The sequence below is a fragment of the Phaenicophaeus curvirostris genome, chromosome 16 (genome assembly GCF_032191515.1).
Source record: "Phaenicophaeus curvirostris isolate KB17595 chromosome 16, BPBGC_Pcur_1.0, whole genome shotgun sequence".
Classification (NCBI taxonomy): Eukaryota; Metazoa; Chordata; class Aves; order Cuculiformes; family Cuculidae; genus Phaenicophaeus; species Phaenicophaeus curvirostris.
In genome coordinates, this window is record NC_091407.1 from 15,276,406 (window position 1) to 15,302,459 (window position 26,054).

Below are 26,054 nucleotides of genomic sequence, written 5' to 3' on the forward strand. Positions count from 1 at the left end.
CTTAGGAGCCAAACGACTCCCCTCACAAGCTGAACGGGAAGGGTTCGCTTGATCCAAGACATCTTCCTCCAACAGGTAACTAGGAAAGCTACCTCGAACCCTGTGCTCAGTTCTGGGCCCCTCACCACAAGAAGGATGTTGAGGCTCTGGAGTGAGTCCAGAAAAGAGCAATGAAGCTGGTGAAGGGGCTGGAGAACAAGTCTTATGAGGTGCAGCCAGCAGACCAGAGCCAGGACAAGAAGGGCAGAAAGTATGGGGCAGAACATGAGGGCAGAGTCATCACCAAACACTTGGGAATCCGTGAAAGCAGCTGTAACATCTTGACGTCTGCTAGCCTCCCTTCTGCAAAAGTTACACCAAACAGTTTTTCTGAGAGTTTTTAGCAGCGCTGCAGGGAAGGCACTGCTGGCTGCTCCCTGCTCCCCTCTAAGTCGGCGCTTCCTCAGCTCCTGCAGACAGCAAAACCTTCCGTGGAACAGTCAGACAGTAAAAGGACTGTCCTGCAGCCATTCCATATGTGCCACTGGAGGGTGCTTCCCAAGGGATAGCCCTCTTTCGGGAATGAGGGTGCTGAGTAACATCGGCCTGGTGCTGGCAGCTGACAGGAGAGTTCAGCCACCAAATGGCTCTACTTGCAGTCCCCTCAGCCTCTTTTCCTCCAGGCTAAACAATCCCAGCTCCCTCAGCCGCTCCTTCTAAAACTTGTTTGCAGGCACTCTTCCCCAAGCCTGGAGGGTCCATTGAGAGGCTGGAATGCATCCAGAGAAAGGAATAGAGCTGGTGAAGGGGCTGGAGAACAAGGGTCACGAGAGGCGGCTGAGGGGCCAGGGGATGTTTAGCCTGTAGGAGGGTGAGGGGAGGCCTCATCCCTGTCTACAACTGCCTGAAGGGAGGTTGGAGTGAGGTGGGTGCTGGTTTCCCCAGTGAGAGCTGGCAGAGCGAGAAGAAACGGCTTCAAGTTGCACAAAGGGCAGGTTCAGATTGGACGTCAAGACAAACTTCACCGCAGAAGCTCTCAGGCCCTGGCCGAGGCTGTTTAACAGCCGGGCTGATGAGGCGCTCCGGGATGCGGTTCCGGCCCCGCCCCCGCCCAAGATGGCGGCGCCGTTGGTGCTGTTGGCGCTGTCGGCGCTGGGCGCGGCGGCGCTCGCGCTGCTGTGGCGGCGCGGGGCGCGGGCGGCGCGCGGCGCGAGGCGCGTGTGCGTGGCCGTGCTGGGCGACCTGGGCCGCAGCCCGCGCGTGCAGTACCACGCGCTCGCGCTCGCGCGGCACGGGCGGCGCGTGGCCCTGCTGGGCTTCCTGCGTGAGTGCGGGGGCGGGGCCGGGGGAGAGGGGCGGGGCCAGCGTGAGGGTGGGAGGGAGAAAGGGAGCGAGAGCGGGAGAGTCGTAGAATCGCTAGGTTGGAAAAGACCCACTGGATCATCGAGTCCAACAGAGTGGGGGCAAGGAGAGAGCTAGGGGTGTTTAGCCTGGAAAAGAGGAGGCTGAGGGGAGACCTCATTGCTCTCTCCAACTACCTGAAAGGAGGTTGTGGAGAGGAGGGAGCTGGGCTCTTCTCCCAAGGGACAGGGGACAGGACGAGAGGGAATGGCCTCAAGCTCCGCCAGAGGAGGTTCAGGCTGAACATTAGGAAAAAATATTTCATGGAAAGGGTCATTGGGCCCTGGCAGAGGCTGCCCAGGGAGGGGGTTGAGTCACCTTCCCTGGAGGGGTTTAAGGGATGGGTGGACGAGGTGCTGAGCGACATGGTTTAGTGATTGACAGGAATGGTTGGACTTGTTGATCTGGTGGGTCTCTTCCAACCTAGTGATTCTATGATTCTAAGGGCAGGAGAAAGGGCAGAAGGGCGGGAGAAAGGGAGGAAGGGCAGGGGAATGGGGGCAGGGGCAGAAGAAAGGGAGCAAGGGCAGAAGCAGGAGCAGAAGCTCCCTCTCTGATGCTTGTCCCACTTGCAGAGAGCCGGCCGCACCAGGACGTGCTGCAGAATGCCAGGATCCAGCTGGTGCCCGTGGCTGAGTTCCGGGGGCTGCCAGGTGGGTGCGGGGCCCCGGGACGGTGGGCACCTCCGGTCTGGTTGCTCAGGGCTGCTCTCCAGCCTCAGCTCCCTGGTCTGTCTGTCCAGCTAGGGCTGCTGCGTCCTAGGTGCAAAACCCAGCACTTGCCCCTGTTCAAGTCCATGTGGTTGGTGATTGCCCAACTCTCAAGTTTTCCAGAACCCTCTGCAGGGCCTTTCTGCCTCCAATTTTGTGTCATCTGCAAACTTAGTCAGTAAACCTTCAAGTCCTGCATCCAGGTCATTTATGGAGACATTAAAGATCGCTGGGCTAGGACAGATCCCTGCAGAACCCTGCAAGGTTGCCAGCTGGCCCTGTGCAAGGCACAGGTCTCCAGACAACCACACTGCTCTCACTCGGCGTTCTATTCTTTTCCAGCCCTCCCAACACTGTTGCAGTACGTGGTAAAAGTCCTTGTGCAGGCAGTCCAGTTACTGTACACGATGCTGAATATAGAGCAGCCGTCCTATATTCTTCTTCAGGTATGGTTTGTGGTGGGACTAGTATTAATAAAAATAAATAGATCTGCATTACAGGGCACTTTTTACAGTCTCAGACCTTGTTCCACTTTTTGAGAACTAAACAGTTTTGAGGCTGATCAGTGGTGTAAACCTGTGTCAGACTCTTTATTTAGCTCTAAACTTTGATTTTTCTGTTAATAGCTTACATTTGTTCTTCCTCTTTGTTGTTGAGCCTCTGGACTTCATTGCTGTGTATAGCAGTAAGGAATAAATCTTAACAGAAATGTTTGTGTTTATTGGAGAGGAATTTTGATCCTGATCCAGCAGTAAATCTGAAGTGCCTGCCAATCTTCCCAGGAGAAATCAGCAGTTCTGTAATTGGTGAATACAAACTTCTCTGGTCATTAAGATCATGAAGTGGTTTGGGTTGGAAGGGATCTTGAAGCCCAACCAATTCTCTCCCTCTGCCATGGGGAGGGACACCTCCCACTGGATCAGGGGCTCCAAGCATCATCCAACCTGGCCTTGAACCCCTCCAGGGATGGGGCAGCTACCACTGCTCTGGGCAACATAATTGCAGCCATTTGATTTTCTTTTCCTGGTAGGTGCTTGGTGTTTGTCACTCGATCCCAGTCTCATGCTGTTCGTATTTGTCTGATTTTGCTGAACAGAATCCTCCGGGCTTACCCAGCATTGCCGTCGCCTGGGTCGCCTGCCTGTTCTGGAGAAGCAAACTGATCATTGACTGGCACAACTACGGATACACCGTGATGGGGCTGAGACACGGGAGAAACCACCCACTGGTACAGATTGCAAAGTGGTTTGTACAGTAAATTATTCTCCTCTTTAGTGATTACATACCTCACCAGAGTTCAGAAGAATACAATTAGTGAGGGGCTGTTTCTGTGAAGGGATTCTGGGTTTTGCTGTGTTGAACTGCTTTCTGTTTCAGGAAGCACGTTCTGTAAAATGCCTTCGTTAAACATGTGAGAAGGCAATTTGATGAAGTAGGTGGGTTGCTTTTCTGTGTACATGCAAACTTTGATCTTGCTATTAGAATTCCTGTGTATGTACAGTTTTTTTTATTCTCTAATGCTCCATCTCATCTTTAAGTGCCTGTTTCTTGCTGAATTCAATTGGTTACATGGAGGTAAAGGTTGTAAAGACTTTCGAGTGTGGTGTTCCTAGGTCTTGGAGGACAAGGAGTCATGCTGTGTTGTCTCTCATAAACTGATATTGCTTCAGTATAAGAAGTCAGTAAGTAATCAGTAATTAAATTTGAGTCACTGCGGTAGCTGAGTTTCTTCAGGTTTTCTGGGGACAGTTATTGTTTGTTTAATGTGATTGCCCACCTGTGGATTCTAACTAAGATTTCATTTTTGTCAGGTACGAGAAGCTTTTTGGGCGTTTGGCCGACTACAACTTGTGTGTCACTAACGCGATGAGAGAAGATCTGTGGTTGAATTGTGGTATCAGGTAAGTCGTGTCCCTCTGACAAATTAGTGTGTGTATGCGCAAAGTGAAATGGAACAACAGATCCCTGAGGATTCTGGATTTGCAGGGATCTTACAAAGCAGCTTTCCTGAGCCCATCCATCACCACTGGAACATGTTCGCTCAATGTTGTATTGAGCCAGTGGAGTGCAGGCATTCAGGAATCTTCATTAGCTGTCATAATTAACACCCCATTGACTAGAGGGTGGCAGTCCAGGCATTATGGAAGTTTGCTTGAAATCAGGATGAGGCAGACGTCACTGTGGTTTTTAACAATTAGTCTGCCTTGCAGATGTTCCTTCTGCAGTCAGAGGGCTCTAGGATCAAAGCTGCTCGGGAACAGTTATGAGGCAAGTCTGAAAGTCAGGACAAATACATCTGCAGTTTGTACAGTTGCATTACCTGCTTGAGTATGCACACAAGAAGAGGATCCTTTCTTACAGGATTAATTATCTACCTTGGTGTATTCCAGCAAATTCCAGGAGTACAGAAGGCTGTAAGAGTCAGAAAATTACTTATTTTGCTGTATTGATTTACTTAATTCCTTCTGCCTTAGCTTGCTGTAGCCTGTCACTGTGCTGTGTATGTTGTGTTACATCTGTTTGTTATTTACGTTGAGAATCCATTTCATTGCAGGGCAGTGACTCTGTATGACAGACCAGCTTCCTATTTTAAGGAGACACCATTAGAACTTCAACATCATTTGTACTTGAAACTTGCCAAAGACTATGAACCATTTAAACCACGGTACATGTAAGCAAAGCACGCGGTTACAGTTCTTAACCGAATGACATGAAGTTATTGCACTTGGTTACCAGAAACAGGTGTACCTGGGGTCCCGGGTTACTGGCTGGCAGTGGCAAAGTGGTGTCTGTGTGCTCATGGCCAGCAGTCGGTGCATAAAGATTGGCTTAATTGCTGCTGCGAGACACCAGAGTAAGTGAAGTCATCAAACAGTGATTGGAAAGTGACAGGAAATTTTTCACAGAAAGGGTCATTGGGCACTGGCAGAGGCTGCCCAGGGAGGGGGTTGAGTCACCTTCCCTGGAGGGGTTTAAGGGATGGGTGGATGAGATGCTGAGCGATATGGTTTAGTGATAGATAGGAATGGTTGGACTCGATGATCCGATGGGTCTCTTCCAACCTGGTTATTCTATGATTCTATGAATGAAGTGATGGTGGTGGGAGGCTTCATTCACAGCAGCCCTTCCATTCGCTTCCTGGAGAGAGCTCTCCAGACCGTGGTCTGTGCTAAGCGTTCTTCTGGCTGTGTGCAGGGTGTCTCCTGTAGCAGACAGCTTTAACACAGCGTTCTTTTAGCAAACTAATGCTTGGAAAAGCAGTGAAAGCCATGGTGTGTAGCAGCTTCTCTTTGGGAAGGCCCACGGTAGAGTTACAGGCTCTGAGTTCAGCTGAATCCATGTGCTGTTGGCCCCTGGCTCTGCTGTGAGTTTGAGACAGAGCTGGAAAGAGAGGCTGTTCTCTCAGCCTGTCAAGGAAAATGCTTCGATAAAGGTGGGATCGTGCTGGTACTTGTCGTGTCAGTGGGCCCATGGTAGCAACAAGGAAGATGAAATACAGTCATTGTTACGATGAAGCCTCTCTGCAGCTCAGAAGCAAAGTGTTTGGCAATTTCTGCTGCTTAAGTGTAGTGTTTCCTCCTGTTTGTGAGGACAAAACCCCTTTTTGTGAGTAAACCCTTTTTCCGTAGTACAGAGTCTGTCGGTTCGGGTGCCGAGAGGTCTGCCTTCACAGAAGTGGATGAGAAAACCAGACACGTGCTAAAACCCAGTGGGCGGCCAGCTCTTCTAATCAGCAGCACAAGCTGGACAGGTTTGGAAGCAAAGAGCTTTATATTTACTATTTAACCACTGGTTAACAAACAGTAAAATAAAGGCTTTTGTACCTCCTTGCTCTGGACAGTCTCTGTGCTGTAGAGGCAGGTTTAAATTGTCAGTGGCAAGGTTGCTTTTTTCCTTCATCTGGCTGAAGAGGCTGTAAAGACAGATTGTATGGGATATCCCTCAGGGGTTAAACACACTGGGGTTTAAGTTGTATTTTAATTATAGAGCTACAGTGTAGAGGCTTGGCTTCAAGAATGAGTAAAGAGATTTCCTACTTACTTTCTAATTTCCATTCTAGATGTACTGTCCTGCGTGGCGGTGTCAAATGGATTAATAAACTCAAATACGTATGCCTTTATTTCTGATAATGTAGAGTACATAATGTTATGGGTTTTGCCCTGTGTGAAAAGGCGACCAGAAACTGGAAACAAATTCCTTGCTGGCAACTATGGGCAGAATTGTCTGTGCCTTTGAATTAACAGGGCAAGCTCTACACTTAATTTAGAAACTAGAAATGTTTAACTTGACAGCTTTGAGGCTGTGCAGGATTTGTGGCATTTGTCTGTCCTGTTGCCCATAAGGGCAGCAAGCAAACACTGTGTTTTGTTTATGAAAACAGTTCCAGCAGATGTTTAATGGGAAAAGCAGATTCTATACTTAAATAACTGAGGTGAAGGTGAGGAGAATCTTGGTTGTTGTTATTTAAAGACAACAATTTTACTATAAATGGTAGAAATATGAATGTCACTAATAAAGCCTTCTCTTTCAGAGGATGAAGACTTCTCAGTCCTTTTAAAAGCTCTAGAAGGTAGGTATGAAGGAATTCATCTCACCAATTCAAAGGAGAATGGTTGCTTTCTGAACAGTTTCGAGGGGTTTTGCTGAGGAACAGTGCTTCTAGATTCAAGTTAAAATACAAGTGTATGGGATTAATTGGTGGTTTAAGAGTAGGAGTTGGAACACAGCAGTGCAACATCTGGATTCAATTAGAGTAGTTGCCAGGAGAATTAATAGTTCTAAGCAGCTTGTCCATTGCTATTTCATTTTCTAAGCTACGTGTGCTGACTGTGATCAGAGGAGAGCAGGGAGTGCACGTTGTCTGGTTGTGTAGTCTTTGCAGCTGCAGTTTCTAAGTTGCGATACTGAAATGGCTGATATGGTGTGCTAGAACAAACACTTCATGAATTCATTTAAACAGACCATAACTGACTTGTACAGGAGTTTGCATATGTTAACATTGCTACATTTACTCTTAAACCAGGTGTCTGTATATTTGTTGACTTTAACCACTTTTTATGTTCTCCAGCTTATGAGCGGTACATTGATGAGGGAGCCGAGCTTCCATCATTAGTGTGTGTGATAACAGGTAAGGGTTTATTTGTATTACAGTTCTTTCCATGCTAATACTGAAGACTTTATTTTCACTTTTGTTTTATGCTGACTCTTCTGTTGATGGTGAAGAGACGAGGTCCTGTTGTCTTTATCTCTGGTCAGTTGGGCCGTTACAGCACCTCTTCACAGAGGAAAAGCTCTTGGCCTGCCTGGTAGAGCTGTGCGTTATAACACAGACAGAAGATTTTCAGCTCAGCATTGAGATGCTGCAGCAAAAGGAATTACAATTTGCTATTTAAAGTGTGAAGCAGAAAGGTTTTTATTTAGTGTTGGGAAAGACTTCATCAAACTAGGGTTTGCCAGCAAGCTGTGTAGGCAGAAGGGATGCGTTTGGCTAACAGTCCTGTTAAGAGCAAACTAAACCGCAGTGTGATTTTTGAAGGGCTAGTTGTTCTGATGAAGTTTGCCCTGAGTTCTTTGGTTATCTTAGGGCTGTAAACAAACCTGAGGCTGGGGGTGTGGATGGCCGACTCTTCTGGAAGTGGAATATAAATAATGCTGGGTTCTTGTTGCCCTAGAGGGGACTCAGTCCTATGCGTGTCCTTGGGGGCTTATGGTGTCCTGTGTGTGCCTCGTACAACAGCAGAGTCAGCAAGAGGCACAGACCACACTGTTTTCAGTCATCTTGTTCAAAAAGACTGTTATATCTATTTTTCTTTTCTGGTTTTAACAGGTAAAGGACCCCTGAAAGACTACTATAATGGACTGATAAATAAACTGCACTTGAAACACATCCAGATCTGTACACCGTGGCTGGAAGCTGAGGATTACCCACTTTTGCTCGGTAAGTAGTGAATTATGAGATGGACTTGAGAATGCATGAAAAACCACTTAGCAAAAGTGGAGAGAGCTGCTGCAGGTCTGACACCGGAGCTGATAGAACACAGTAAGGGAATGAAGTGCTGATTAGTGACAGCTTCATGTGTGCTGTGCCTAGGTTTGATCATGCCAGCAAAACTGCTCTATTTTCCTAACTACAGCTTTTCACTCTTCTCCCAAGAAGTAAGCATAGTGCCTGCGTGGCTGTTTCAGCCTGTTCTTTGTACTCTTTGTTTCTTCTAACTGTGCTGAAATACAGCGTGCCTGTGCATCTTCCAGTGCACTTTCAGGGTCACTTCAGTAAATGAAATCATGAAGATTTTGGCTGAGCAACCAAAAATAGCTGAAATCTAAATTAACAAGCCCTTGGAATAGTGTTCCCTCAGCGTGTTCACTGGATTAGCGTAAAGTGTGAGTAAGCTTAATTAAGTAGTAAAATATGTATTCAACTTGGTGTACAGTCAGCAGGCGTTGAGCTGCCATGCAGCTGGAGAACAAGTCTTTGCTTGGTAATTTTCAACTTGTGAAGATAACGTCTATAAAATCGCACTGATTTCTCTGCTTTGAACTCACTTGAGCTGGAGGCAGCTGCTAGTGAGCCCTGTTGCTTATCCTGCCTGGATCATATGGAGTTTTCCTGTGTGCTTAACCAATTCTAGCAGATACAGAGGCAGAAAGGCTGTTTTATGATACATGCAATGTTTAAAATTCCCTTTCATTGAATTTGCCATCGCCTGGCGTGTTTCTAAAGCCAGACTGACTGGAAACAAAGCATATTGCACTTTTTTCCCCTCTGAGTGCTTGAAACTGCATCAGTGTGGATGGTGCTGCAAGCAGCCAGTGTTCCACTTGCATCACTGAAACCAAAACATCAGCAGAAAGGTTTGCAGTGAGACTGGAGGAGCTGTTTGCAGAGAGCTCAGCCTTCCATCTGTTCTGTTTGTCTCCAGGCTCAGCAGACCTGGGGGTGTGTCTGCACAAGTCATCCAGCGGCTTGGATCTACCCATGAAGGTGGTGGATATGTTCGGCTGTTGCTTACCTGTGTGCGCGATACATTTTGAATGGTAAGAGCTTGCTGCTTCTGATAGAGTTTAAGTGGATTGTATGAAACAACATCCTTACAAAGCAGTTCTGCTGCACATATCAAATGAGATCCTGCCCTTATACCATAACAATGTTGGGTTTTAATCATAGAATCATAGAATTATAGAATAACCAGGTTGGAAGAGACCCACCGGATCATCGAGTCCAACCATAATTCAGCAACATAAATTAGAAATCAAGATGGTTTTATTTAAGGTCAGTTTAAAAAATTGACACTAGTTTCTACAAAGTTTGGAGCATTTAATGCAACCAGTTGTGTTAAAAACTGACCCTGTAATCCTTTGTTTCTGTGAGGGGTGAGTGTGTGTGTGTGGTCAGCCTGGCAATTCACTGCCTCTTGAGGAAACATTTATAAATGAAGAGATACTGTCTGTGGAGATCTTGTGAGCTGGATCGTGGACCCTGGGCTGGGATAGTGTGACGGCGACGGGAGAAACAATCTTCACATGTAAAAGCTTTAAAGCTCCACTCCATTTGCCAGGCCTGGAGCTTGTCTCTTGCTATCCAGGATCCCTCACGGAGTCTTTCCAAAGGCCCCACACGACTCCTAAGCGTGTTCTGTCCCATTCGCTGCTTTCTGTCTGACGCTTTCTTCCGTGGCTTCTCTTGACAGCTTACATGAGCTTGTGAAGCATGATGAGAATGGTCTGATATTTCGGGACTGGAATGAACTTGCGGAACAACTGAAGGTAAAGGCTGGACTGATTTATCTTCCTAGCAGCTTTAGTCACGGAGGTGCCGCCATGTGAGCTGCCTCCCCTCTGGCTGCCAGCTCTGTGTTGTGCATCCTCAGACGCTCTGCCTGGTGAATGTTCCTGGCCTCGCTTCTTTTGGAACGTGGATACGAAGCTGGCAGCGACACTGAAATATTGTCATTGTGCGCTGTTTACCGACAGCTCTCTCCTCCTGCAGCCTTGTAGCTGAGGGATAAGTGTGGGGAGGTTGGAATGAAGCTGAAATGTGACATGATGGTGTTTTGCTGTGGTCTTCCTTATTTAACCCACAGATGCTTTTCTTGGGATTCCCTACACTGGAAGGAAAACTTCACAGCTTCAGGGAGAACCTCCGTGCGTGCAAGCAGCTGCGCTGGGATGAGAGTTGGGACCAGACTGTTCTTCCTTTGTTTGGGCAGAACGACTGACTGGGGAGGAGGAGGGAGTCAGAAAAGCCGATTCATTCCTGGAGGTGCATGGATTTGATAAACAGCAAATAAACGCTTTGTATTGTCTGCGTTTGCAGTTAGTAACTATTTCCCGTTGGGGCAGCGGTTTGGACACAGCTTTTCCTTCACACTTGGAGCTTTGTGTGTGAGTAAGAACTGGGCTGAAGGTGCAGCCGCAGCAGTTTGTTGTGTGCCAGTGGTGTAAATCCTGCGGGAAGGTGCGATTGCCATGTGGGAGAGCTTGAGCCTTGCCTTCTGTATCACTTGGGGTGAATCTGTGGGAAGTTGGAGGGAGGTGGAGTTCCTTGAGGAACTTGTGTGAGCAAGATCTGTTACCTGTGCTGCTAGAAGGTCACTTCTTGGTGAACGTACTTACATCCATTTCTCAGCTGTTGGCAGCTGGACCCGCTGTGTGGGAAGCACTTCAGGAGGTGATTGGGGTATTATTTCTTGGAATGGAGAGGTGCCTTTTATCAGAGTTATTGTACTGGGTACAGTGGGGCTTGTTTTGTGAACCAGTTAATATTCTTGGCTTACCTTCCCTAGAGGTGTTCTTGGAGAAGTACATCTCGGGTGTGATTTTATTAAGATGTAACCATTGAATTTCAGAGTTGTTTTCCTCTTTCCAGTGTGTGCAGGAATGTGACAGCAGAGCCGTTCTATGATTTTATAACATTTAGGCAACTCTGGCTTTACCTGAAGCAAGGTAAGGGTAAAAAATATCTATTTCTCAGCTCTGTGCTGCATCACAGGCCAGGAAAGGCGTGGGCTGGGGGTGCAAGGTTGTGTACAAGATGTTCTTTAATCTTAATAAACACCATGAAAACAGTAAGTTTGATAGCACCTCAGCTTTTGTATGCTTAATATTAATTCCTCGAAACCCAAAAGCAGCACTCCCTGGCAGCCCTGGGCTGCGCTTGGGATGAGAACGGGACGCAGCGACGTCGTTTGTGTGCTGGAGCCTCATCCGCTGGTGTTAGTGGTGGCACTTGGTTTGCATTTATGACAAAAGAAGGTATTAAATGTGACGACAATTGCTCATGCATCTCCCCGTTCCACCTCTTTTGAAGAGCACTAAAGTCCCAAACTGAGAGCAAAAGCGAGGCTGAAGGCACCCAGCATTGGTTTGAAAGGGAGGCAAAGGGCTCCTTTAAACAAAAGCAGCTCAAGAGCTCTCCAGCTGTTTCACTCTTCTACACAAGCCGGTAATCCCCCAACCACATAGAACTGTAACTGGGTGCTGGGGCCACAAACTGGATTCCTGCACACCTTCTCAGTACAGAACATCACATTTATTAGAACAACAACAACCACACAAACACCAACATCCACAAACACCTCCACCCACACGTCTAAACTCACAGCTATGATCCCCACCCTCTCTCCCACCCCCCAAGGTAGTGACTCTTCAGAGCTTTGGCCAGCACTGCTCCGTGGTTGGAAGGAGCCAAAGATGTTTTCTGGCATTGCTGAAAAAAGAAAAAAATCCTGTTAGTCTGGATGGAAGAGCAGGAGCAACATCACGGCGTTAATCCTCTCCAGGGGTCATTCTCTGCCCAGATGTAGAGAATGGCTGTTTTCTGGATGAGGAAAGCGAACCTCATTGCTGGTCCAAAATCAACATTTCTTCGCTCAGTTGGAGCTCAGCGACAGGCATTCATATGGTTGATCTTCGATTTTTGGCCTCTTTAAGGGCCACCTGACCTTCTTGAGGTAGTCCAGGTCCTCCTCCCGTGCCCGATGGCGTTTCACGTGTGCATTGCGCCTGTTTTGCGTGGTAAGCACCCTGGGAGTTAGAGGACAAACAGGGATCTCTTTACTCCAATAAACATCATTACACCAAGCTCTGTTATTTCTACTGCTGTGATTTTCTGCCATGTGGTGCAACAGAGTTGAATCCTTTCATTGTGCTGCAGCCCTGGCTGTGGGAGGTGTGAGGAGTTAACCAAGGCAGATGTCTGTGTTGGACAGGGCTGTATATTCCAAAGGGGCAGGGGCAATCCTCAGCCTGCCCTCAGCTCTGATTATTCTTCCCCCGGGCAGCTGGGGAAGGTGAAATCTCTTCTAACCAAAAGCAGGGGGCTTCCAGAAGAAAGATGAATGCTACCTTCCACACTCTGGACAGGCAAATAGACTCAGAGTGTCTCCACTTCCAGCCTTGGGTGGTAACTGGCTTGGGTTGCTGGCGCTGCGAGGTCTCTTCTTGGGAGCCCTCTGCTGTGGCTCCGGGCTCTCCTCCCGCACACGCCAGCCCCGCTTCCTGGGGCCGCCAACAGCCTGGAAAGTAGAGAGCTCAAGTCAGTTCCTCCTCCTCCTCCTCAGGCTCAGCTGAGCCTGCATTATCTCCCAATGGCCCAGGCAATTTGAATGCTTCCATCCTGCAGGAGAACGGAGCAGCCCAAGTCTGGTGAACTTCTCTGAACACTAAATTGCCAAACTCCCTTCTACCTGGTCCTGCTTTGCCTTGCGCTGTCTCTCTTTGGCTCTTGCACGCACCGGATCAAACACGATCTTTTTCTTCCAGGTGTAATAATATTCTACACATTGTGCCACCGTCTTGGTCCGAATCTGTTGTGAGAAACACAGCGACAATCCGTAACGCAACCACCGCTGTACAACATTGAACACACAAGTATTTGTCAAACCCATCTTGCTCTTTTTTTTCCTTTCCCTGCTCTCTCCAGGTATCCCAATGAAATGTGCTTGGATGCTCTGTCGTACGGAGGGTTGACGTTGAGGTTGGACATAGACCAAACCTGCCTGTCCCTGAAAGTCTCCACAGAAGAGTGGGAAGGACATTACTGCAAGTTCTGCACAGGTGGCCAGCAGAACATTTCACTGACATTTGAATCTGTCTGGTGTTTGGTAGCAGAGAGATTCAATATTCTGCTGGAATTGTGCAAATGATGTGATGGAGCCGTGTTTGCTGAGCATTGAAAACCAGCGGATGCTTCTTACAGAGCAGAATCCCAACACACAACTCCAAATACAGCTTCCTAGGTCAAAGCCATCACCGCTGACAGGCCCACATCCTCCTGGGTCAAACGCCTTTACCTTCTTCTGTATGCGGTGGAAATTCTTCCGGTGCCTGGAGAAAGCCTTTCGGAAGAGCTGCTTCTCCTTGGGGGTCCAAGTGTCACAGCCTGGCAATAAACACACAGACCCTCAGATCGCTCGCAGAGAAACCAGCACCGCTTGTTCCTCACAGATCAACCTCTTTTCTCCTTCAGAAGGGAATGAGCAAGTGTAGCCAGGAGGATCTGGCCTTGTTTTGGAGTGCTCCTCCTGTTGGGAGTCACTGCAGGGCAGAGCCCGTAAAGCAGTGGCTGAAACAGAAGGATGGGGCATTCCCCAAGCAGAAAAAGCACCACATCCCTAAGAGCAGAGTGATTTGCACCAGCTCTCTTTGCCCCAAAGAACACAGCTCATTCTTCACACCTTGTTTTAACTCAGGAGACAGAAAGGGAACCGCAGCATCTGCTGCCTTTCCAGGTGAAGGATTGGGCTGTACTCCAGTTTACCTGAGTAATGATAACCAGCCAGAGGGTGGGATTCCGACTTCTGTGGCCCCCCAGAAAGCAGCAGCTCCATAGCCTCCTGCAAGATTTCATGGAAAAAGACTTTAGATTGTCCCCAAGGAGGAGCAAACAGGTGAATTCTTGCTTTCAGCTGTGGTGCCGTGTCAGAAATTCTGGACACAGCAGGAAGATTTTGCTCATGCTGGCTGGAAAAGACCCATTCCATGCTGAACAGGAGCCAGGCTGGAGGTGTTTTCTGGGCTAGGAGTGCCCTAAGGTGTTGCAAATGTCAAGCGTACGATGTTTATCCAGAGCAGACCTCAGGATTTCTCTAACGGGGCAATTCCTCCATTCCCAGCTTGCAGGGTAGCTGTACTTATATTCTCAAAGCATCACCTCATGTCCAGGAGCCGAAACAAGCTGTGAGGTTTGCACCAGGACAGGGTCTGTGATCCCTTAGGAGGTGAATGCAGACTGTGGCAAGAGTCAGCTCCCACCAGGAACAAAGGCTCCCCCAGGCCCTTATTAATTTAAATGCTGATCCTTACCATGATGTTGCCTTGAGTTTGATGCAGGCAGTGCAGGACCAGCTCGATGTTCCTTCCTGCCCCCGGGATGTTCCTGGGGCAGGCTGTGTTGAGCAGCCCCATGACTACAAAGGCAAGGAAAACCAAGAGAGAGTCAGGTTCTGCCAAGCAAAGGTGAGCTATCAGGCAGAGGGAAAGCAGAACAAGTGCCACAGGGAGACTGGAGAGCAGGGAAAGGCATAGGAAAAGCCAGATGTCCCAGTTATCCGGGTGTCACTGTCTCTGCCTCAGAAGCAGCTTTGGAACTGACAACTCCAGAGACCAATCTCCCCTCTTCCAGGATCCATGCAGGCAGGACAGCTACAAATGTCCCTGACCCCATGGAAGATGCTCCTAAGATTATCCCATGTAATGTTTATTCACTTTTCTCCCCAAACTGAGAGACAACCTTCCCTCTAAGGCTGCAAGGAGGGACAGTGGGGGAGAAAAGATAGTAGGGAACGGGAATGTGCAGCGAGAGGCAGTGAAAGGTGGGATTTTGGTACCCCAGCACCTCAGCTCAGAGAGGCTTTAAAAAAAAAGGCAATAAAGGAACCTGTGTCCTGGGTTTCGGGGTTGGTCTGCATGTCTCCCCAGGGTTTCCAAACCAGCGAGGCTCCCTCCTCTGCTATCTCCAACTCCAATCTGTGTTGGAGATCTGGTAGCTCTGCCTGAAACTGAGCTCCAACATTGATGTTTCTGAAGGAAGAAGAGGAGGTGAGAAGGGCAAATTGTGATCACCCAGACAGCGACAGCACATTTATGGACACACACGCTTGGAACAAGAGTGAACGTGATGAGCAAGGCTCAGCTGCCCCAGATATGGCACGGACACGCCGCCCATTTCCCAGCACAGCGTGACCAGCTCTCCTCTACCAACGTTCACAGCCCCTTCCAAGCACTAACCGCATGGCTGGGATGTCCTGAGCATCCTCTGGCTCCAAAGCCATCTCAAAATCTCTCTCACTCATCGTGAGCATCTCACACCAATCGCTGTGAGTTCTGCTCTGAGGAGCAGCAACCAGGGAAGGCCGCAACCCCTCGCCCCTCTGATTGTTGCATCATGCTTGGCAATGTGTGATGTCACCCCAAGTCGTGCTGTTGCCAGGGCTCTGCCAGACTCCCACCAGGTTTCCTCTGGCCATTTTGGTGCCTCCTCATTCCAATCGGCACGTGGCATCCTCCAAATCGCTATTGATCTCAGCAGCGATGCTGGCACTGAGAGAACCAGCCACACACCAACTCTTACACTGTGGCTCCCCCATTTCTCACTTTCCCAGTTGCTCCCTGTTCCCCTCAGAAGGCCTTGGACCATCTGGATACGGTTTCACAGCTGCACCTGACCAGGATAGGAAGTCAGAAATGCAGGGACTGAGCAGCTCTGTATTTATTACAAGTAAACGCTGGAATAGCAGCAAAACCCATCAGGCTGCTCACTTCCATGGCCGGAATCACAAAGGAGAGTTCACGCTCCTGGGTGCTGGAGTTTTCTCTGGAAGGCAGGAGCAGAGCCGGGCCCTGCCCGTGTCTATAGGCACATCTCCCTCGCTCGACCGTGCTCTGGGAATACCCACGGCTGCCAAACCCTCGAGTGGAGGCCAAACCCCGAGGAGAAGAGCGTTCCCTGGGCTGCCGCCTCCAACAGGCTCGTGCCCGCTGCAGCGCCTTCCGCAGGGTTGGTTTGGGGGATCCACTGCCTGGTTCTCCCCCTGATGCAGGCAATCCTGTGCTGCCAAGCGGCACAAGAAAACCGGGATCACCTGCCCCCAACTCCAACTGTTCCTCCTCACTTGCCGTGATTCCCCTGGCCCGCACGGCAGGGATTTGCCCCACAGGGATGTGGGCACCTGATTAATATATAACTTCTAATGCCTGCAGATCCATTTTCTCCCTCTGTAATCCACATGGGAGCCAGCTGGATCCCTCTCCAGCTCTGTTCTCTTGGGGGGCACAGACATTAGGGTGTTATCACCTAACACAGCAGCTGCCTGGGATCCCCGTTAGCAGGGGAAGCGAGAGGAGTGTGGCAGCAGAGGCCGGATCCTTGCTGCCAGGCAGCTCAAGGCCTTTCATGGGTTTTCTCTTTTCAATAAACCACCAGGCAGGCCCAGGAAAGTTTACTGAGTCTCTTCCTCCTGAAGTTACCCCCACGTCCATTCCTGCAGTGTTCCTGGAACCAAAGGTGGGGGATTTCAGGGCTGTAGCGCTGAGCTGCTGCCTAAGCGAGGGAAACCCGCACATCGGTACCAGTTGCCCATTCAGCGACTCCAGGGACATTGGGTAGCAAGTTTTACCCCTCACCAGCAGACCCTCTCCTCTTCCTCCTGCTGGGGAAGAGGCAGGGATGCCCTGGGATGGGCCTGGGAGAACAGGCACAGACGGGATGTGCTGGGTTTGCAACGTCAGGGTTCAAAAGCTCCATTGGTGTGAGGGGAGCCCAGGGCTGGATGGGGGATGTTCTGCTGGCAAAAGGCACTGCCTGGGTTTGGGTTCAAGTGACTGCCCTCTGATGCTTTGTTGACCCAAGTTTTCCCTCAGAGCATTATAATCAAACTTGCTCAGTCAACTGTGATGTGTTGCTCTTCAAATTCCCTTATCATTGTCATAGAATCGTAGAATCACTAGGTTGGAAAAGACCCATCAGATCATTGAGTCCAACCATTCCCATCAATCACTAAACCATGTCCCTCAGCACCTCATCCACCCGTCCCTTAAACCCCTCCAGGAAACGTGACTCAACCCCCTCCCTGGGCAGCCTCTGCCAGGGCCCAATGACCCTTCCGGTGAAATATTTTTTCCCGATGTTCACCTTGAACTTCCCCTGGTGGAGCTTGAGGCCATTCCCTCTCGTCTTGTCCCCTGTCACTTGGGAGAAGAGCCCAGCTCCGTCCTCTCCATTGGCCTTCTTGGCCACCTGGGCCACTGCTGGCTCGTGTTCAGTCGATGTCAACCATCACCCCCAGGTCGTCCTGCTCCAGGCAGCTTTCCAGCCAGACTTCTAGTCTGTAGCTCTTCAGGGTTGTTGTGCCCCAAGTGCAGGACCCAGCATTTGGCCTTGTTAAACCTCCTGCCATTGCTCTCAGCCCATGGATCCAGCCTGTTGAGATCCCTTTGGAGCCTCCCGACCCTCCAGGAGATCAACACTTCCACCAGCTTAGTGTCATCTGCAAACTTGCTAAGGGTGCACTCGATGCCTTCATCCAGGTCATTGATAAAGACATTGAACAGGGCTGGACCCAGCACTGAGCCCTGAGGACACCACTTGTCACTGGCCTCCAGCTGGATTTAACACCATTTCCCACCACTCTCTTGGCCCTCCAGCCAACCAGTTTTCCACCCAGGAGAGTGTGTGCCTGTCCAGGCCAGAGGTGACAGTTTCTGAAGCAGAATGCTGTGCGAAACCATGTCAAAGGCTTTACTGAAGTCCAGGAAGATACATCCACAGCCTTTCCGTCATCCAGTAGTCGAGTCACTTTGTCACAGAAGGCCATCAGATTAGTTTGGCAAGACCCTGGCCTCGTTCTCTCCAGTGGGCAGAGATGGACACACCATCTGGTGCTTTCCCAAACCCACAAGCTGCATTCACACAGCCTTGCAGAGTGGCAGCACGCGATTATCCACCCTGTGTATGCCACTGAATCCTCAGTACGAACCATTCTATCCTGTGTGTGTTCCCCTGCTGCTAGAAAAGCAATGGGAGAATGGGAAAGTCTCCTGGTATAAAAGACAGATTCTTAGGTTCATGCAACTCTACAGGAAGAAAAGCAGATCCTTCCAGACTCTACATCATTCTACAGAGGAGTCCTAGGGTCATATGTGCAGTAGGCAGACATCTTACACTAGATAAGGCACAACAAAATAGGATCCTTTCTTTAGGAAATACATAGATTCTTGCATAACATTTTCTGCTGCACAGCATCCTTTCATCACTCTGAAGTTTGTAGGAGATTTGGCACAGCATTTAGCCATAGTTTTAGTCTAAGAGACTTTCCTAAAAGAAATTAAAGTAAAACTCTTCTTGGGAAGTTGGGAACTGGAATGAGTCTGTGGTAAGTGTCCTGGGTGACTCTGCTGGGGTTTCTGCTGAGCCTTGGCTTGTCCTGCAAGCTCCTGAGCGCTTCCGGAAGAATCGACAGTTCTTGTTGCAGGCATTTCCCTTCACTTCCACAATCCTGGCAGATTTTGCAGCTTGCAGATGAGAAAAAAGAGCAATCAGAGACATTCAGTCATCTCATACAGTGAGCTCGAACTCTATAAAGCAATAGGGAGGGCAAGAGTGAAGCCTTTTCTTGTGCTTTTCCCCCAGCATGCAAAGTTCTCCTACCTGCTTCCATGAGCTTCAGCTCTTTGCACCGCTCCTCCTCCATCTTCTTCCTGTAGTCTCCAAAGATGGCTCTCATAACCTGACGCTTCTTCACCAGCGGAGCCTTGTTGCTGCGCAGCGTCTTGATCGCACGGAGAGCCTCCTCGGCTGCAGCAGCACAAAGGAGACACAACGCAGAGTGGGTCCCCACGGGCTCTGCTACTGCCCACTCGCCAGCCCTTCCCACAGGGGAGACTTCTCATTTACTGGAGTACTTACCCTGCTTTGGAGTGGACTTCTGCGTCTTCAGGCCAAGTTCCAGCTGTTCCACACACCAGTCCACCTCTTTCCGCAGCTGCTCATCCGACTGTGAGGCAACAGGGAGCAGAGTGAGTATGAGGAATTCAGAGACTCACAGAATGGTTTGAGTTGGAAGGGACCTCAAAGGCCACCCAGTTCTGTCCCCTGCCATGGGCAGGAACACCTCCCACTGGATCAGGGGCTCCAAGCCCCATCGAACCTGGCCTGGAACACCTCCAGGGATGGGGCAGCCACCCCTGCTCTGGGCAACTTGGGCCAGGGCCTCCCTACCCTCACAACAAAACATTTCTTCCTAACATCTCATCTCAATCTCCCCTCTTTCAGCTGAAAACCATTCCTCCTCATCCTATCCCTGCCCTCCCTGATCATGAGTCCCTCCCCAGATTTCCTGGAGACCTTTTCAGCACTGGAAGCTGCTCTAAGGTCTCCCCACAGCCTTCTCTTCTCCAGGCTGAACAAGCCAAATTCTCTCAGGTCCAAACACATCATCCAAATATGAGAGCAGCAGCTGCACACAGGAGAAAAGGCACGTGCATGAAGTCAGGACTATTCCAAAAGTCATGTTCTGGTGAGCACTTTATAGCCTGCACAACATTTTCTCTGCTGTGCTTTTCAATGGATAAATTTAAAGCACTGAACAAAGGTTTGATTTACAACCTACTGCCTCTATCTGATGGATTTAACATTTGGCTGCCATTCAGATGATGCCACTTTTCTGGAAAGCTGCCCAGTGCCTTTCTTCTCAAAGAACGTGTCTGATCAACTTACAGGTGTGAGGAATAAGCATCAACAACAAAACCCTAACCCCAAGCCTGCTCAAAATCCAAAAGCAAACAATGGACTAAGGCAGAAGCTGAGCCTTGGTGTTTCAGCTCCTGCCTGTTTCAGCTCCTGGCTCAACAGAAATGCAAGAGGAGAAGGGAGTTGAAGCCCACGAAGATGGGAGAAGGCAAGTCCCAAGCAAAGCCACCTGCCTAACTGAGAAATAGAAGGGAGAAGCAACAGGGCTGCCCTCTGGGGCTGAAGCAATTCCTAATAATTATGCACGTGTAAACACGAAAGTCCTCATGCTGCCTCTTCCTTCCAGCAGACTAGAAGGGCTTTCTTTACATCCCCTTCAAATCTGTTTGCCTTTCTGGTACTCAGCAATGTTTATTGGCAGGGCTGCTGAGAAAGCAGCGCCTTGGTGGAACACTTCAAGGGGCAGGGAATGCTCAGTGTAACTTCAGTGTAAGATAGCACCAAAAGCAGGATTTTGCGATTCTCCATTTTATATATCTATTGTTTTAAGAAAACGCAGCACCCAGCTTGCAAGGATCAGCCACCACAAGTGTCAACATGAGAAGCTTCAGAATATGTTTGAAGCAGACGCTGAGCGTTAACTTCCTTCCCACTAGTGAGTTTCCTCAGCTGTCTGGAAAAGCAAAGCAAAGAGCTGCCATAAGAAATAGACAGCAACGCTTTTCTTTCAGCTCTGTTTTCAAGCCTGCATGCTAACTGCTAAACGGTGCAAAGATAAAGCTTCTTTTGCTCAGGAGCTTATAAATTGTGGGATCCCATCAATATTTAAATACCTGGGAGGTCTCATCCTGGTGGGAAGCACCTTTATTTTGACATCTGTTAGCTTCTGCCTTTGCCTTCCTGTTGATCTCAGTTTCTTCTGTCTCCTTTTTACTGACAGATGGTTTTTGTTTCTTCTTCTTTTTCTTCTTCTGGGCAGCTCCCTCTGCTGCTGGTTTCTCTGTCACCGTCTCACCTCCAGGAGCAGTCTCTGGCTGAGGGATCTTTAGCGTGACAAGGCTTCCATCCTCTTTGGGCACACTTCCTGCAGTTTCAGTCAGCTCAGGCTTCTGCATAGCTGAAATCTGCGGCACACCTGCTGATTCCATAGGCAGTGAACTACCCAGCACTTCACAATTTGCTGAATGTTTTCTATGTTGGCTTGTTGGAACTAACGGAACCAGAGGATGGTCTTCATTCAGGATGGCAAAGTTGAAAGCAAACCTGGATTCTTGTTCAGAGGCAGCAAAACTCAAGACTCCATTCCAGCTGTCCTGCTCAGCGGCTCCTGCATCGGTTTGTGCCTTCTCAGCACCTCTGCCACCGGGGGCTGCTTCCAAAGCTGGGCCAGTTGCTTCCAGGTCAGTCTTGGGAAGTGGAAAATCAAATCGGAAGCTGTTGTCAGGTGATGTAAACCACTCTGGCTTTGCCTCAAAGATGTGGTTGGATTGTTTCCCGTCTGAAGCCTGCCCATCGGTTTGCTGCACTTCCACATCACCAGCTTTCACATCTAGACAAGACAAAGAATAATGTTTCTATCACTGCACCAGATTCCTGCTACGGGGACGCTGCTGCAGCTCCTGCTGAAAGGCACTGTCAGACAGGAGATCCCAACAACTGCTGCAATTTAAGAATCATAGAATCATGGAATGCTTTGGGTTGGAAGGGACCTCAAAGACCACCCAGTTCCACCCCCTGCCATGGGCAGGGACACCTCCCACTGGATCAGGGGCTCAGAGCCCCATCCAACCTGGCCTTGAACCCCTCCAGGGATGGGGCAGCCACCCCTGCTCTGGGCAACTTGGGCCAGGGCCTCCCCACCCTGACAGGAAAACATTTCTTCCTAATGTCTAACCTAAATCTGTCCCTGTCCAATTTAAAGCCATTCTCTCTCATTCTGTCACTCTATGCCTTTGTAAAAAGTCCCTCCTCAGCATTCCTGGAGCCCTTTTCAGTACTAGAAGGTCGCTATAAGGTCTCCTTGGGGCCTTCTCTTCTCCAGGCTGAACAACCCCAACTCTCTCAGCCCATCCTCATAGCAGAGGTGCTCCAGCCCTCAGAACATCTCTGTGGCCTCCTCTGGATGTGTTCCAACAGTTCCACATCCTTTTTATGTTGGGGATTCCAGAACTGGACACAGGGCTCCAGCTGGGTCTCACCAGAGCAGAGCAGAGCAGAGGGGCAGAATCTCCTCTTTCCCTGCTGGTCCCACTGCTTTGGATGCAGCCCAGGACACAGTTGGTTTCTGGGCTGTGAGCACACGTTGCCGGCTCATGTTGAGCTTCTCCCCCAGCACTCCAAGTCCTTCTCCTTGGGTCTGCTCTCAATCATGTCATCCCTGACCCTATACTGAAATCGCAGATTGCCCCGACCCAGGTTTAGGACCTTACACTTGGCCCTGTTGAACCTCATGAGGTTCACACAGACCCCCTTCTCCAGCTTGTCCTGGTCCCTCTGGATGACATCCCTTCCTTCTGATGTGACAACTGCATCACTCAGCTTGGTGTCATCTACAAACTTGCTGAGAGTGCACTTGATCTTAGTGTTTATATCACTGATGAATATATTGAACACCACTGGTCCCAGTACGGGACAGAAAAGAACCAAATACCAGCACTCCCTGAAAGAGCAGTTCAAGCTCACCTGCCTTATCCATGCTCTTCTGATCCTCAGCCATCTTGAGACGACAATCCCCAAACACACGGTTCATTACTTGCTGCTTCTTCACAGAAGGAGTTTCAGGGGAGCGCAGGACCTCGAGGATGCGCTGGGTCTCTGCCACTTTCCAGAAAAAGACCAAGAGACAAGAGTCAGTCAATGGGCCCCACAGACCACACTGTGATGGGCCCTCCTCTGAATGTGCCCTGTGTTCAGACCACCTCTGACTAATCCATGACCGGCATTCAGTCACGGTTTCAATACAGGATGGGGGATGATGTGATTGAGAGCAGCCCTGAGGAGGAGGACTTGGGGTGCTGATTGACAAGAAGCTCAACACGAGCCGGCAATGTGTGCTTGCAACCTAGGATCCAACCATGTCCTGGGCTGCATCAAAAGCAGCGTGGCCAGCAGGGTGAGGGAGGGGATTCTGCCCCTCTATTCCTCTCTTGTGAGACCTCGCCTGGAGTATTCTGTCCAGTTCTGGAATCCTCAGCATAAGAAGGATAAGGAACAGTTGGAACAGGTCCAGAGGAGGCTACAAGGATTATCAGAGGGCTGGAGCACCTCTGCTATGAGTACAGGCTGAGAGAGTTGGGGCTGTTCAGCCTGGAGAAGAGATGGCTCTGAGGAGACCTTATAGCATCCTTCCAGCACCTGAAAGGGCTCCAGGAATGCTGAGGAGGGACTTTTTATAAAGGTATGGAGTGATAGGATGAGGGGGAATGGCTACTAATTGGAGACAGGCAGATTTAGATTAGACATAAGGAGGAATTTCTTCACGATGATGGTGTGGAAGCCCTGGCTGAAGTTGCCCAGAGAGGCGGTGGCTGCCCCATCCCTGGAGGTGTTCAAGGCCAGCTCTCTCCTCTTCACAATCTCCTTTCAGGTAGTTGTAGACAGCAATGAGCCTCCTCTTCTCCAGGCTAAACACCCCCAGCTCTCTCAGCCGCTCCTCATAAGGCCTGTTCTCCAGCCCACTCACCAGCTTCGTTGCTCTTCTCTGGACTCGCTCCAGAGCCTCAACATCCTTTCTGCCACAGTGGGGCTGCAGCCACCCAAAAAAGTGTGATGTACCTTCATAGCACCTGGCTGTCAGGGTCCTGAGCACACACTTACCCCTACTTCAAGGGGTTTAGCTAGCTGCATTCAAGGCCCGATAGCTAACGAGAGCTGTTACAAAGAAAGAGCTAGAAAAAGCTTCAAGGGAAACTCTATCCGCCTCAGATGCATCTGCAAACACTCATCTTTCACGTGATTTCTCCTTGGAAGAAGAACAGTGAAGAACAGGCTTCACAAATATAAACCTACTGGCACCCAAGGGCCAGACGCATCGACACAGTATTTCCTGAAGGTTGGAAAATGAGAGCAGTGCTGCAGCAGAACCAAACAACAAGCCCTTAGATGGGAAAATGAGAAAGAACACAGAAAACAGGGAAAACGGACATCACAGGAATGAAAAAATAAAGCTGCTTGTAGACAGATAGTTCTTAAAGCTCAATGCTTTATGTTGCTTTTAGTCAGAACAAATTGCATACAGCACAAAGGTAGGAAACGCAGGAGAGAAGAAACAAAAGTGCCCAGGTCTGCTAAATGAGAATGGAGGCTGGAACACGGCTGCAGAGCGTGAGGAAGGCAACGTACCTTGGTTTGGGGTTGGGAGGAGATTTGCCTCCAGCTGTGAAATGCACCACTCCAGCCCATCTTGGAAAGTGTCCTGGGGAACCTTGGACATGGGATGGGGGAAAGCACAATGTTTAAAAGAAGCACAAATCTCTCACCTGCAAAACTAATACTGAGTTTTCCGAAGTCCTCTCCTCTCTCAAGCAGGAGATCAGATCAGTGGGTCAGAAACCCTTTTTCTCGTGGTATGATTGAGGCGTGTTGTGCAACAGCTCCATTTGTATCACAAATCAAACCAGCACCGGGTGGGCCACAGGCCCTGCAGTTCCCTGTCAGGAGGGCATCACGTGAGTTCTCATCACGACAAAAATTGGAGAAAAACTCTCACTCGCTGTCACTCACCCACCCTGGCGAGCCGAGGCTCCCCACAGCCTGTTTGCTTTCTGTCTTCTCCTTGTAGCCCTGAGCAAACTAATATGATCTGCTACATAGGGTCCATGATAATATTTAATCTAATCTTAGGAACTAGAGAACAGTTCTGTGATACTTGAAGAATAGAAGAAAGGCAAAAAGGTATCGAAGACTGAGGAAAATCAGCATCTCGCCACTGCTTCAGGAGCCAAAAAGGATGGAGGTCGGGATAACCCCGACTTCAAACCTTACGTGGGAACTTCAAAGGGGCCTGGATGCCAATGAAACAGGGTCAGGGCTGCTTTGCAGAGCTCAGGCTCAATAACGGGCAGGACGCCTGTTCCAATTAGTATTGGGAAAGGTGATTAACATGCATCAGTTTTACAAGAAATAGAATATATCAGAGTAAATAACTGCAACCCATAACCATCGGCACGCAGGCTGGCAGAACGACCCCCGTGTGCCCTGTGCCATATGGAGAAGTGCCGGCCTGGAGAAACAACACCAGTGTTAGGGACCTCCTTTCCCGATTTCAGGAACATCCTCCTTTCTTTTTAAAGGCCCCAAATGGAGGAGCTCTCCTTTTCCTCTGTGCTTACTTGGTGCTCACCCGTCTGCCAACACCCCATGTCACAGAACTGAGCTCAACATCAACTACATCTGCGCCAGGAGACCCGTGATGGGATTCCAGCTGGGAGAGAGGTGGGGAGAGGAGAATGAGGAGAGGAGAATGGGGAGAGGAGAATGGGGAGAGGAGAGGAGAATGGGGAGAGGAGAATGGGGAGAGGAATGGGGAATGGGGAGGGGAGGGGAGAGGGGAGGGGAGAGGGGAGGGGAGGGGGGGGGAGAGAGGAGGGGAGGGGAGAGGGGAGGGGAGGGGAGAGGGGAGGGGAGAGGGGAGGGGAGAGGGGAGGGGAGAGGGGAGGGGAGAGGGGAGGGGAGAGGGGAGGGGAGAGGGGAGGGGAGAGGGGAGGGGAGAGGGGAGGGGAGAGGGGAGGGGAGAGGAGGGGAGGGGAGGCGAGGCGAGGGAGGAGGGGAGAGGGAGAAGGAGAGAGGGAGAAGGGGAGAGGGAGAAGGGAAGAGGGAGAGGGAGAAGGGGAGAGAAGAGGGGGGGAAGGGAAAGGGAGAAGAGGAAGGGGAGAAGTGGGAGGGAGTGGGGGAGAGGCGGAAGGGAAGGAAGGGGGGTAGAAAAGGCAAGGAAAGAGGGCGTTGGGGGGGGGGATGGGAGCGGTCCGAGGAGCTCACCCCCTCCATGCTGCGCGCAGGAAGAGGCGGCGCCGCCGGGCCGGGGGTGGGACCGAGGGGACCTCGAGCCGCCTCCCCCTTCCATGTCCAGGGCCGCCTCCGCCTGCATCAGCGACCCGAGCGGCCGCGCCTTGAGCACCTCCAGGGATGGGGCAGCCGCCACTGTTCGGGGCAACCTCCCCACCCTCACAGCAAAACATTCTTCCCAAGATTTCCTCTCAATCTCTCCTCTTTCAGCTGAAAACCACCCCCCTCCTCCTCTCCCTGCACTCCCTGATCCACAGCCCCTCCCTACCGTT

At 50.0% G+C, this 26,054-nt stretch overlaps 3 protein-coding genes across 6 annotated transcripts; 1 reads left to right on the forward strand and 2 right to left on the reverse strand.

Annotated features, from left to right (window-relative positions):
* The first annotated feature begins 1,086 nt into the window (after positions 1-1,086).
* On the forward strand, positions 1,087-10,396 carry ALG1 (ALG1 chitobiosyldiphosphodolichol beta-mannosyltransferase). Of its 2 annotated transcripts, none has more exons than XM_069870171.1 (13): positions 1,087-1,303; positions 1,956-2,033; positions 2,433-2,536; positions 3,187-3,335; positions 3,902-3,991; positions 4,645-4,761; positions 5,720-5,841; positions 6,622-6,660; positions 7,159-7,218; positions 7,918-8,028; positions 9,014-9,128; positions 9,782-9,857; positions 10,175-10,396. In XM_069870171.1, exons 1-13 carry the CDS (start codon positions 1,096-1,098, stop codon positions 10,307-10,309), a joined length of 1,404 nt encoding a protein of 467 aa, XP_069726272.1. In that variant the 5' UTR covers positions 1,087-1,095; the 3' UTR covers positions 10,310-10,396. The 2 variants fall into 2 exon arrangements, with proteins under 2 accessions (XP_069726272.1, XP_069726273.1); XM_069870172.1 differs by having other exon boundaries at positions 4,645-4,755.
* A 1,293-nt stretch (positions 10,397-11,689) lies between these two features.
* Positions 11,690-17,585, reverse strand: LOC138727601 (zinc finger protein 541-like). Of its 2 annotated transcripts, XM_069870248.1 has the most exons (9): positions 17,224-17,585; positions 14,971-15,113; positions 14,397-14,500; positions 13,852-13,927; positions 13,385-13,473; positions 12,779-12,898; positions 12,438-12,607; positions 11,930-12,116; positions 11,690-11,799 (listed from the first exon to the last, which is right to left on the reverse strand). In XM_069870248.1, the coding sequence occupies exons 1-8, from the start codon at positions 17,253-17,255 to the stop codon at positions 11,963-11,965; spliced, it is 888 nt and encodes a 295-aa protein (XP_069726349.1). In that variant the 5' UTR covers positions 17,256-17,585; the 3' UTR covers positions 11,690-11,799; positions 11,930-11,962. The 2 variants fall into 2 exon arrangements, with proteins under 2 accessions (XP_069726349.1, XP_069726346.1); XM_069870245.1 differs by having other exon boundaries at positions 11,690-12,116.
* Positions 17,586-17,934: 349 nt separating this feature from the next.
* Positions 17,935-24,447, reverse strand: C16H8orf33 (chromosome 16 C8orf33 homolog). 2 transcript variants are annotated; one of them, XM_069870176.1, is made up of 6 exons: positions 24,267-24,447; positions 22,462-22,599; positions 20,613-21,328; positions 18,997-19,084; positions 18,739-18,885; positions 17,935-18,602 (listed from the first exon to the last, which is right to left on the reverse strand). In XM_069870176.1, coding segments are annotated over exons 1-6 (1,287 nt in total). In that variant the 5' UTR covers positions 24,268-24,447; the 3' UTR covers positions 17,935-18,405. The 2 variants fall into 2 exon arrangements, with proteins under 2 accessions (XP_069726277.1, XP_069726276.1); XM_069870175.1 differs by lacking the exon at positions 24,267-24,447 and adding an exon at positions 24,121-24,245.
* Positions 24,448-26,054: the final 1,607 nt, after the last annotated feature.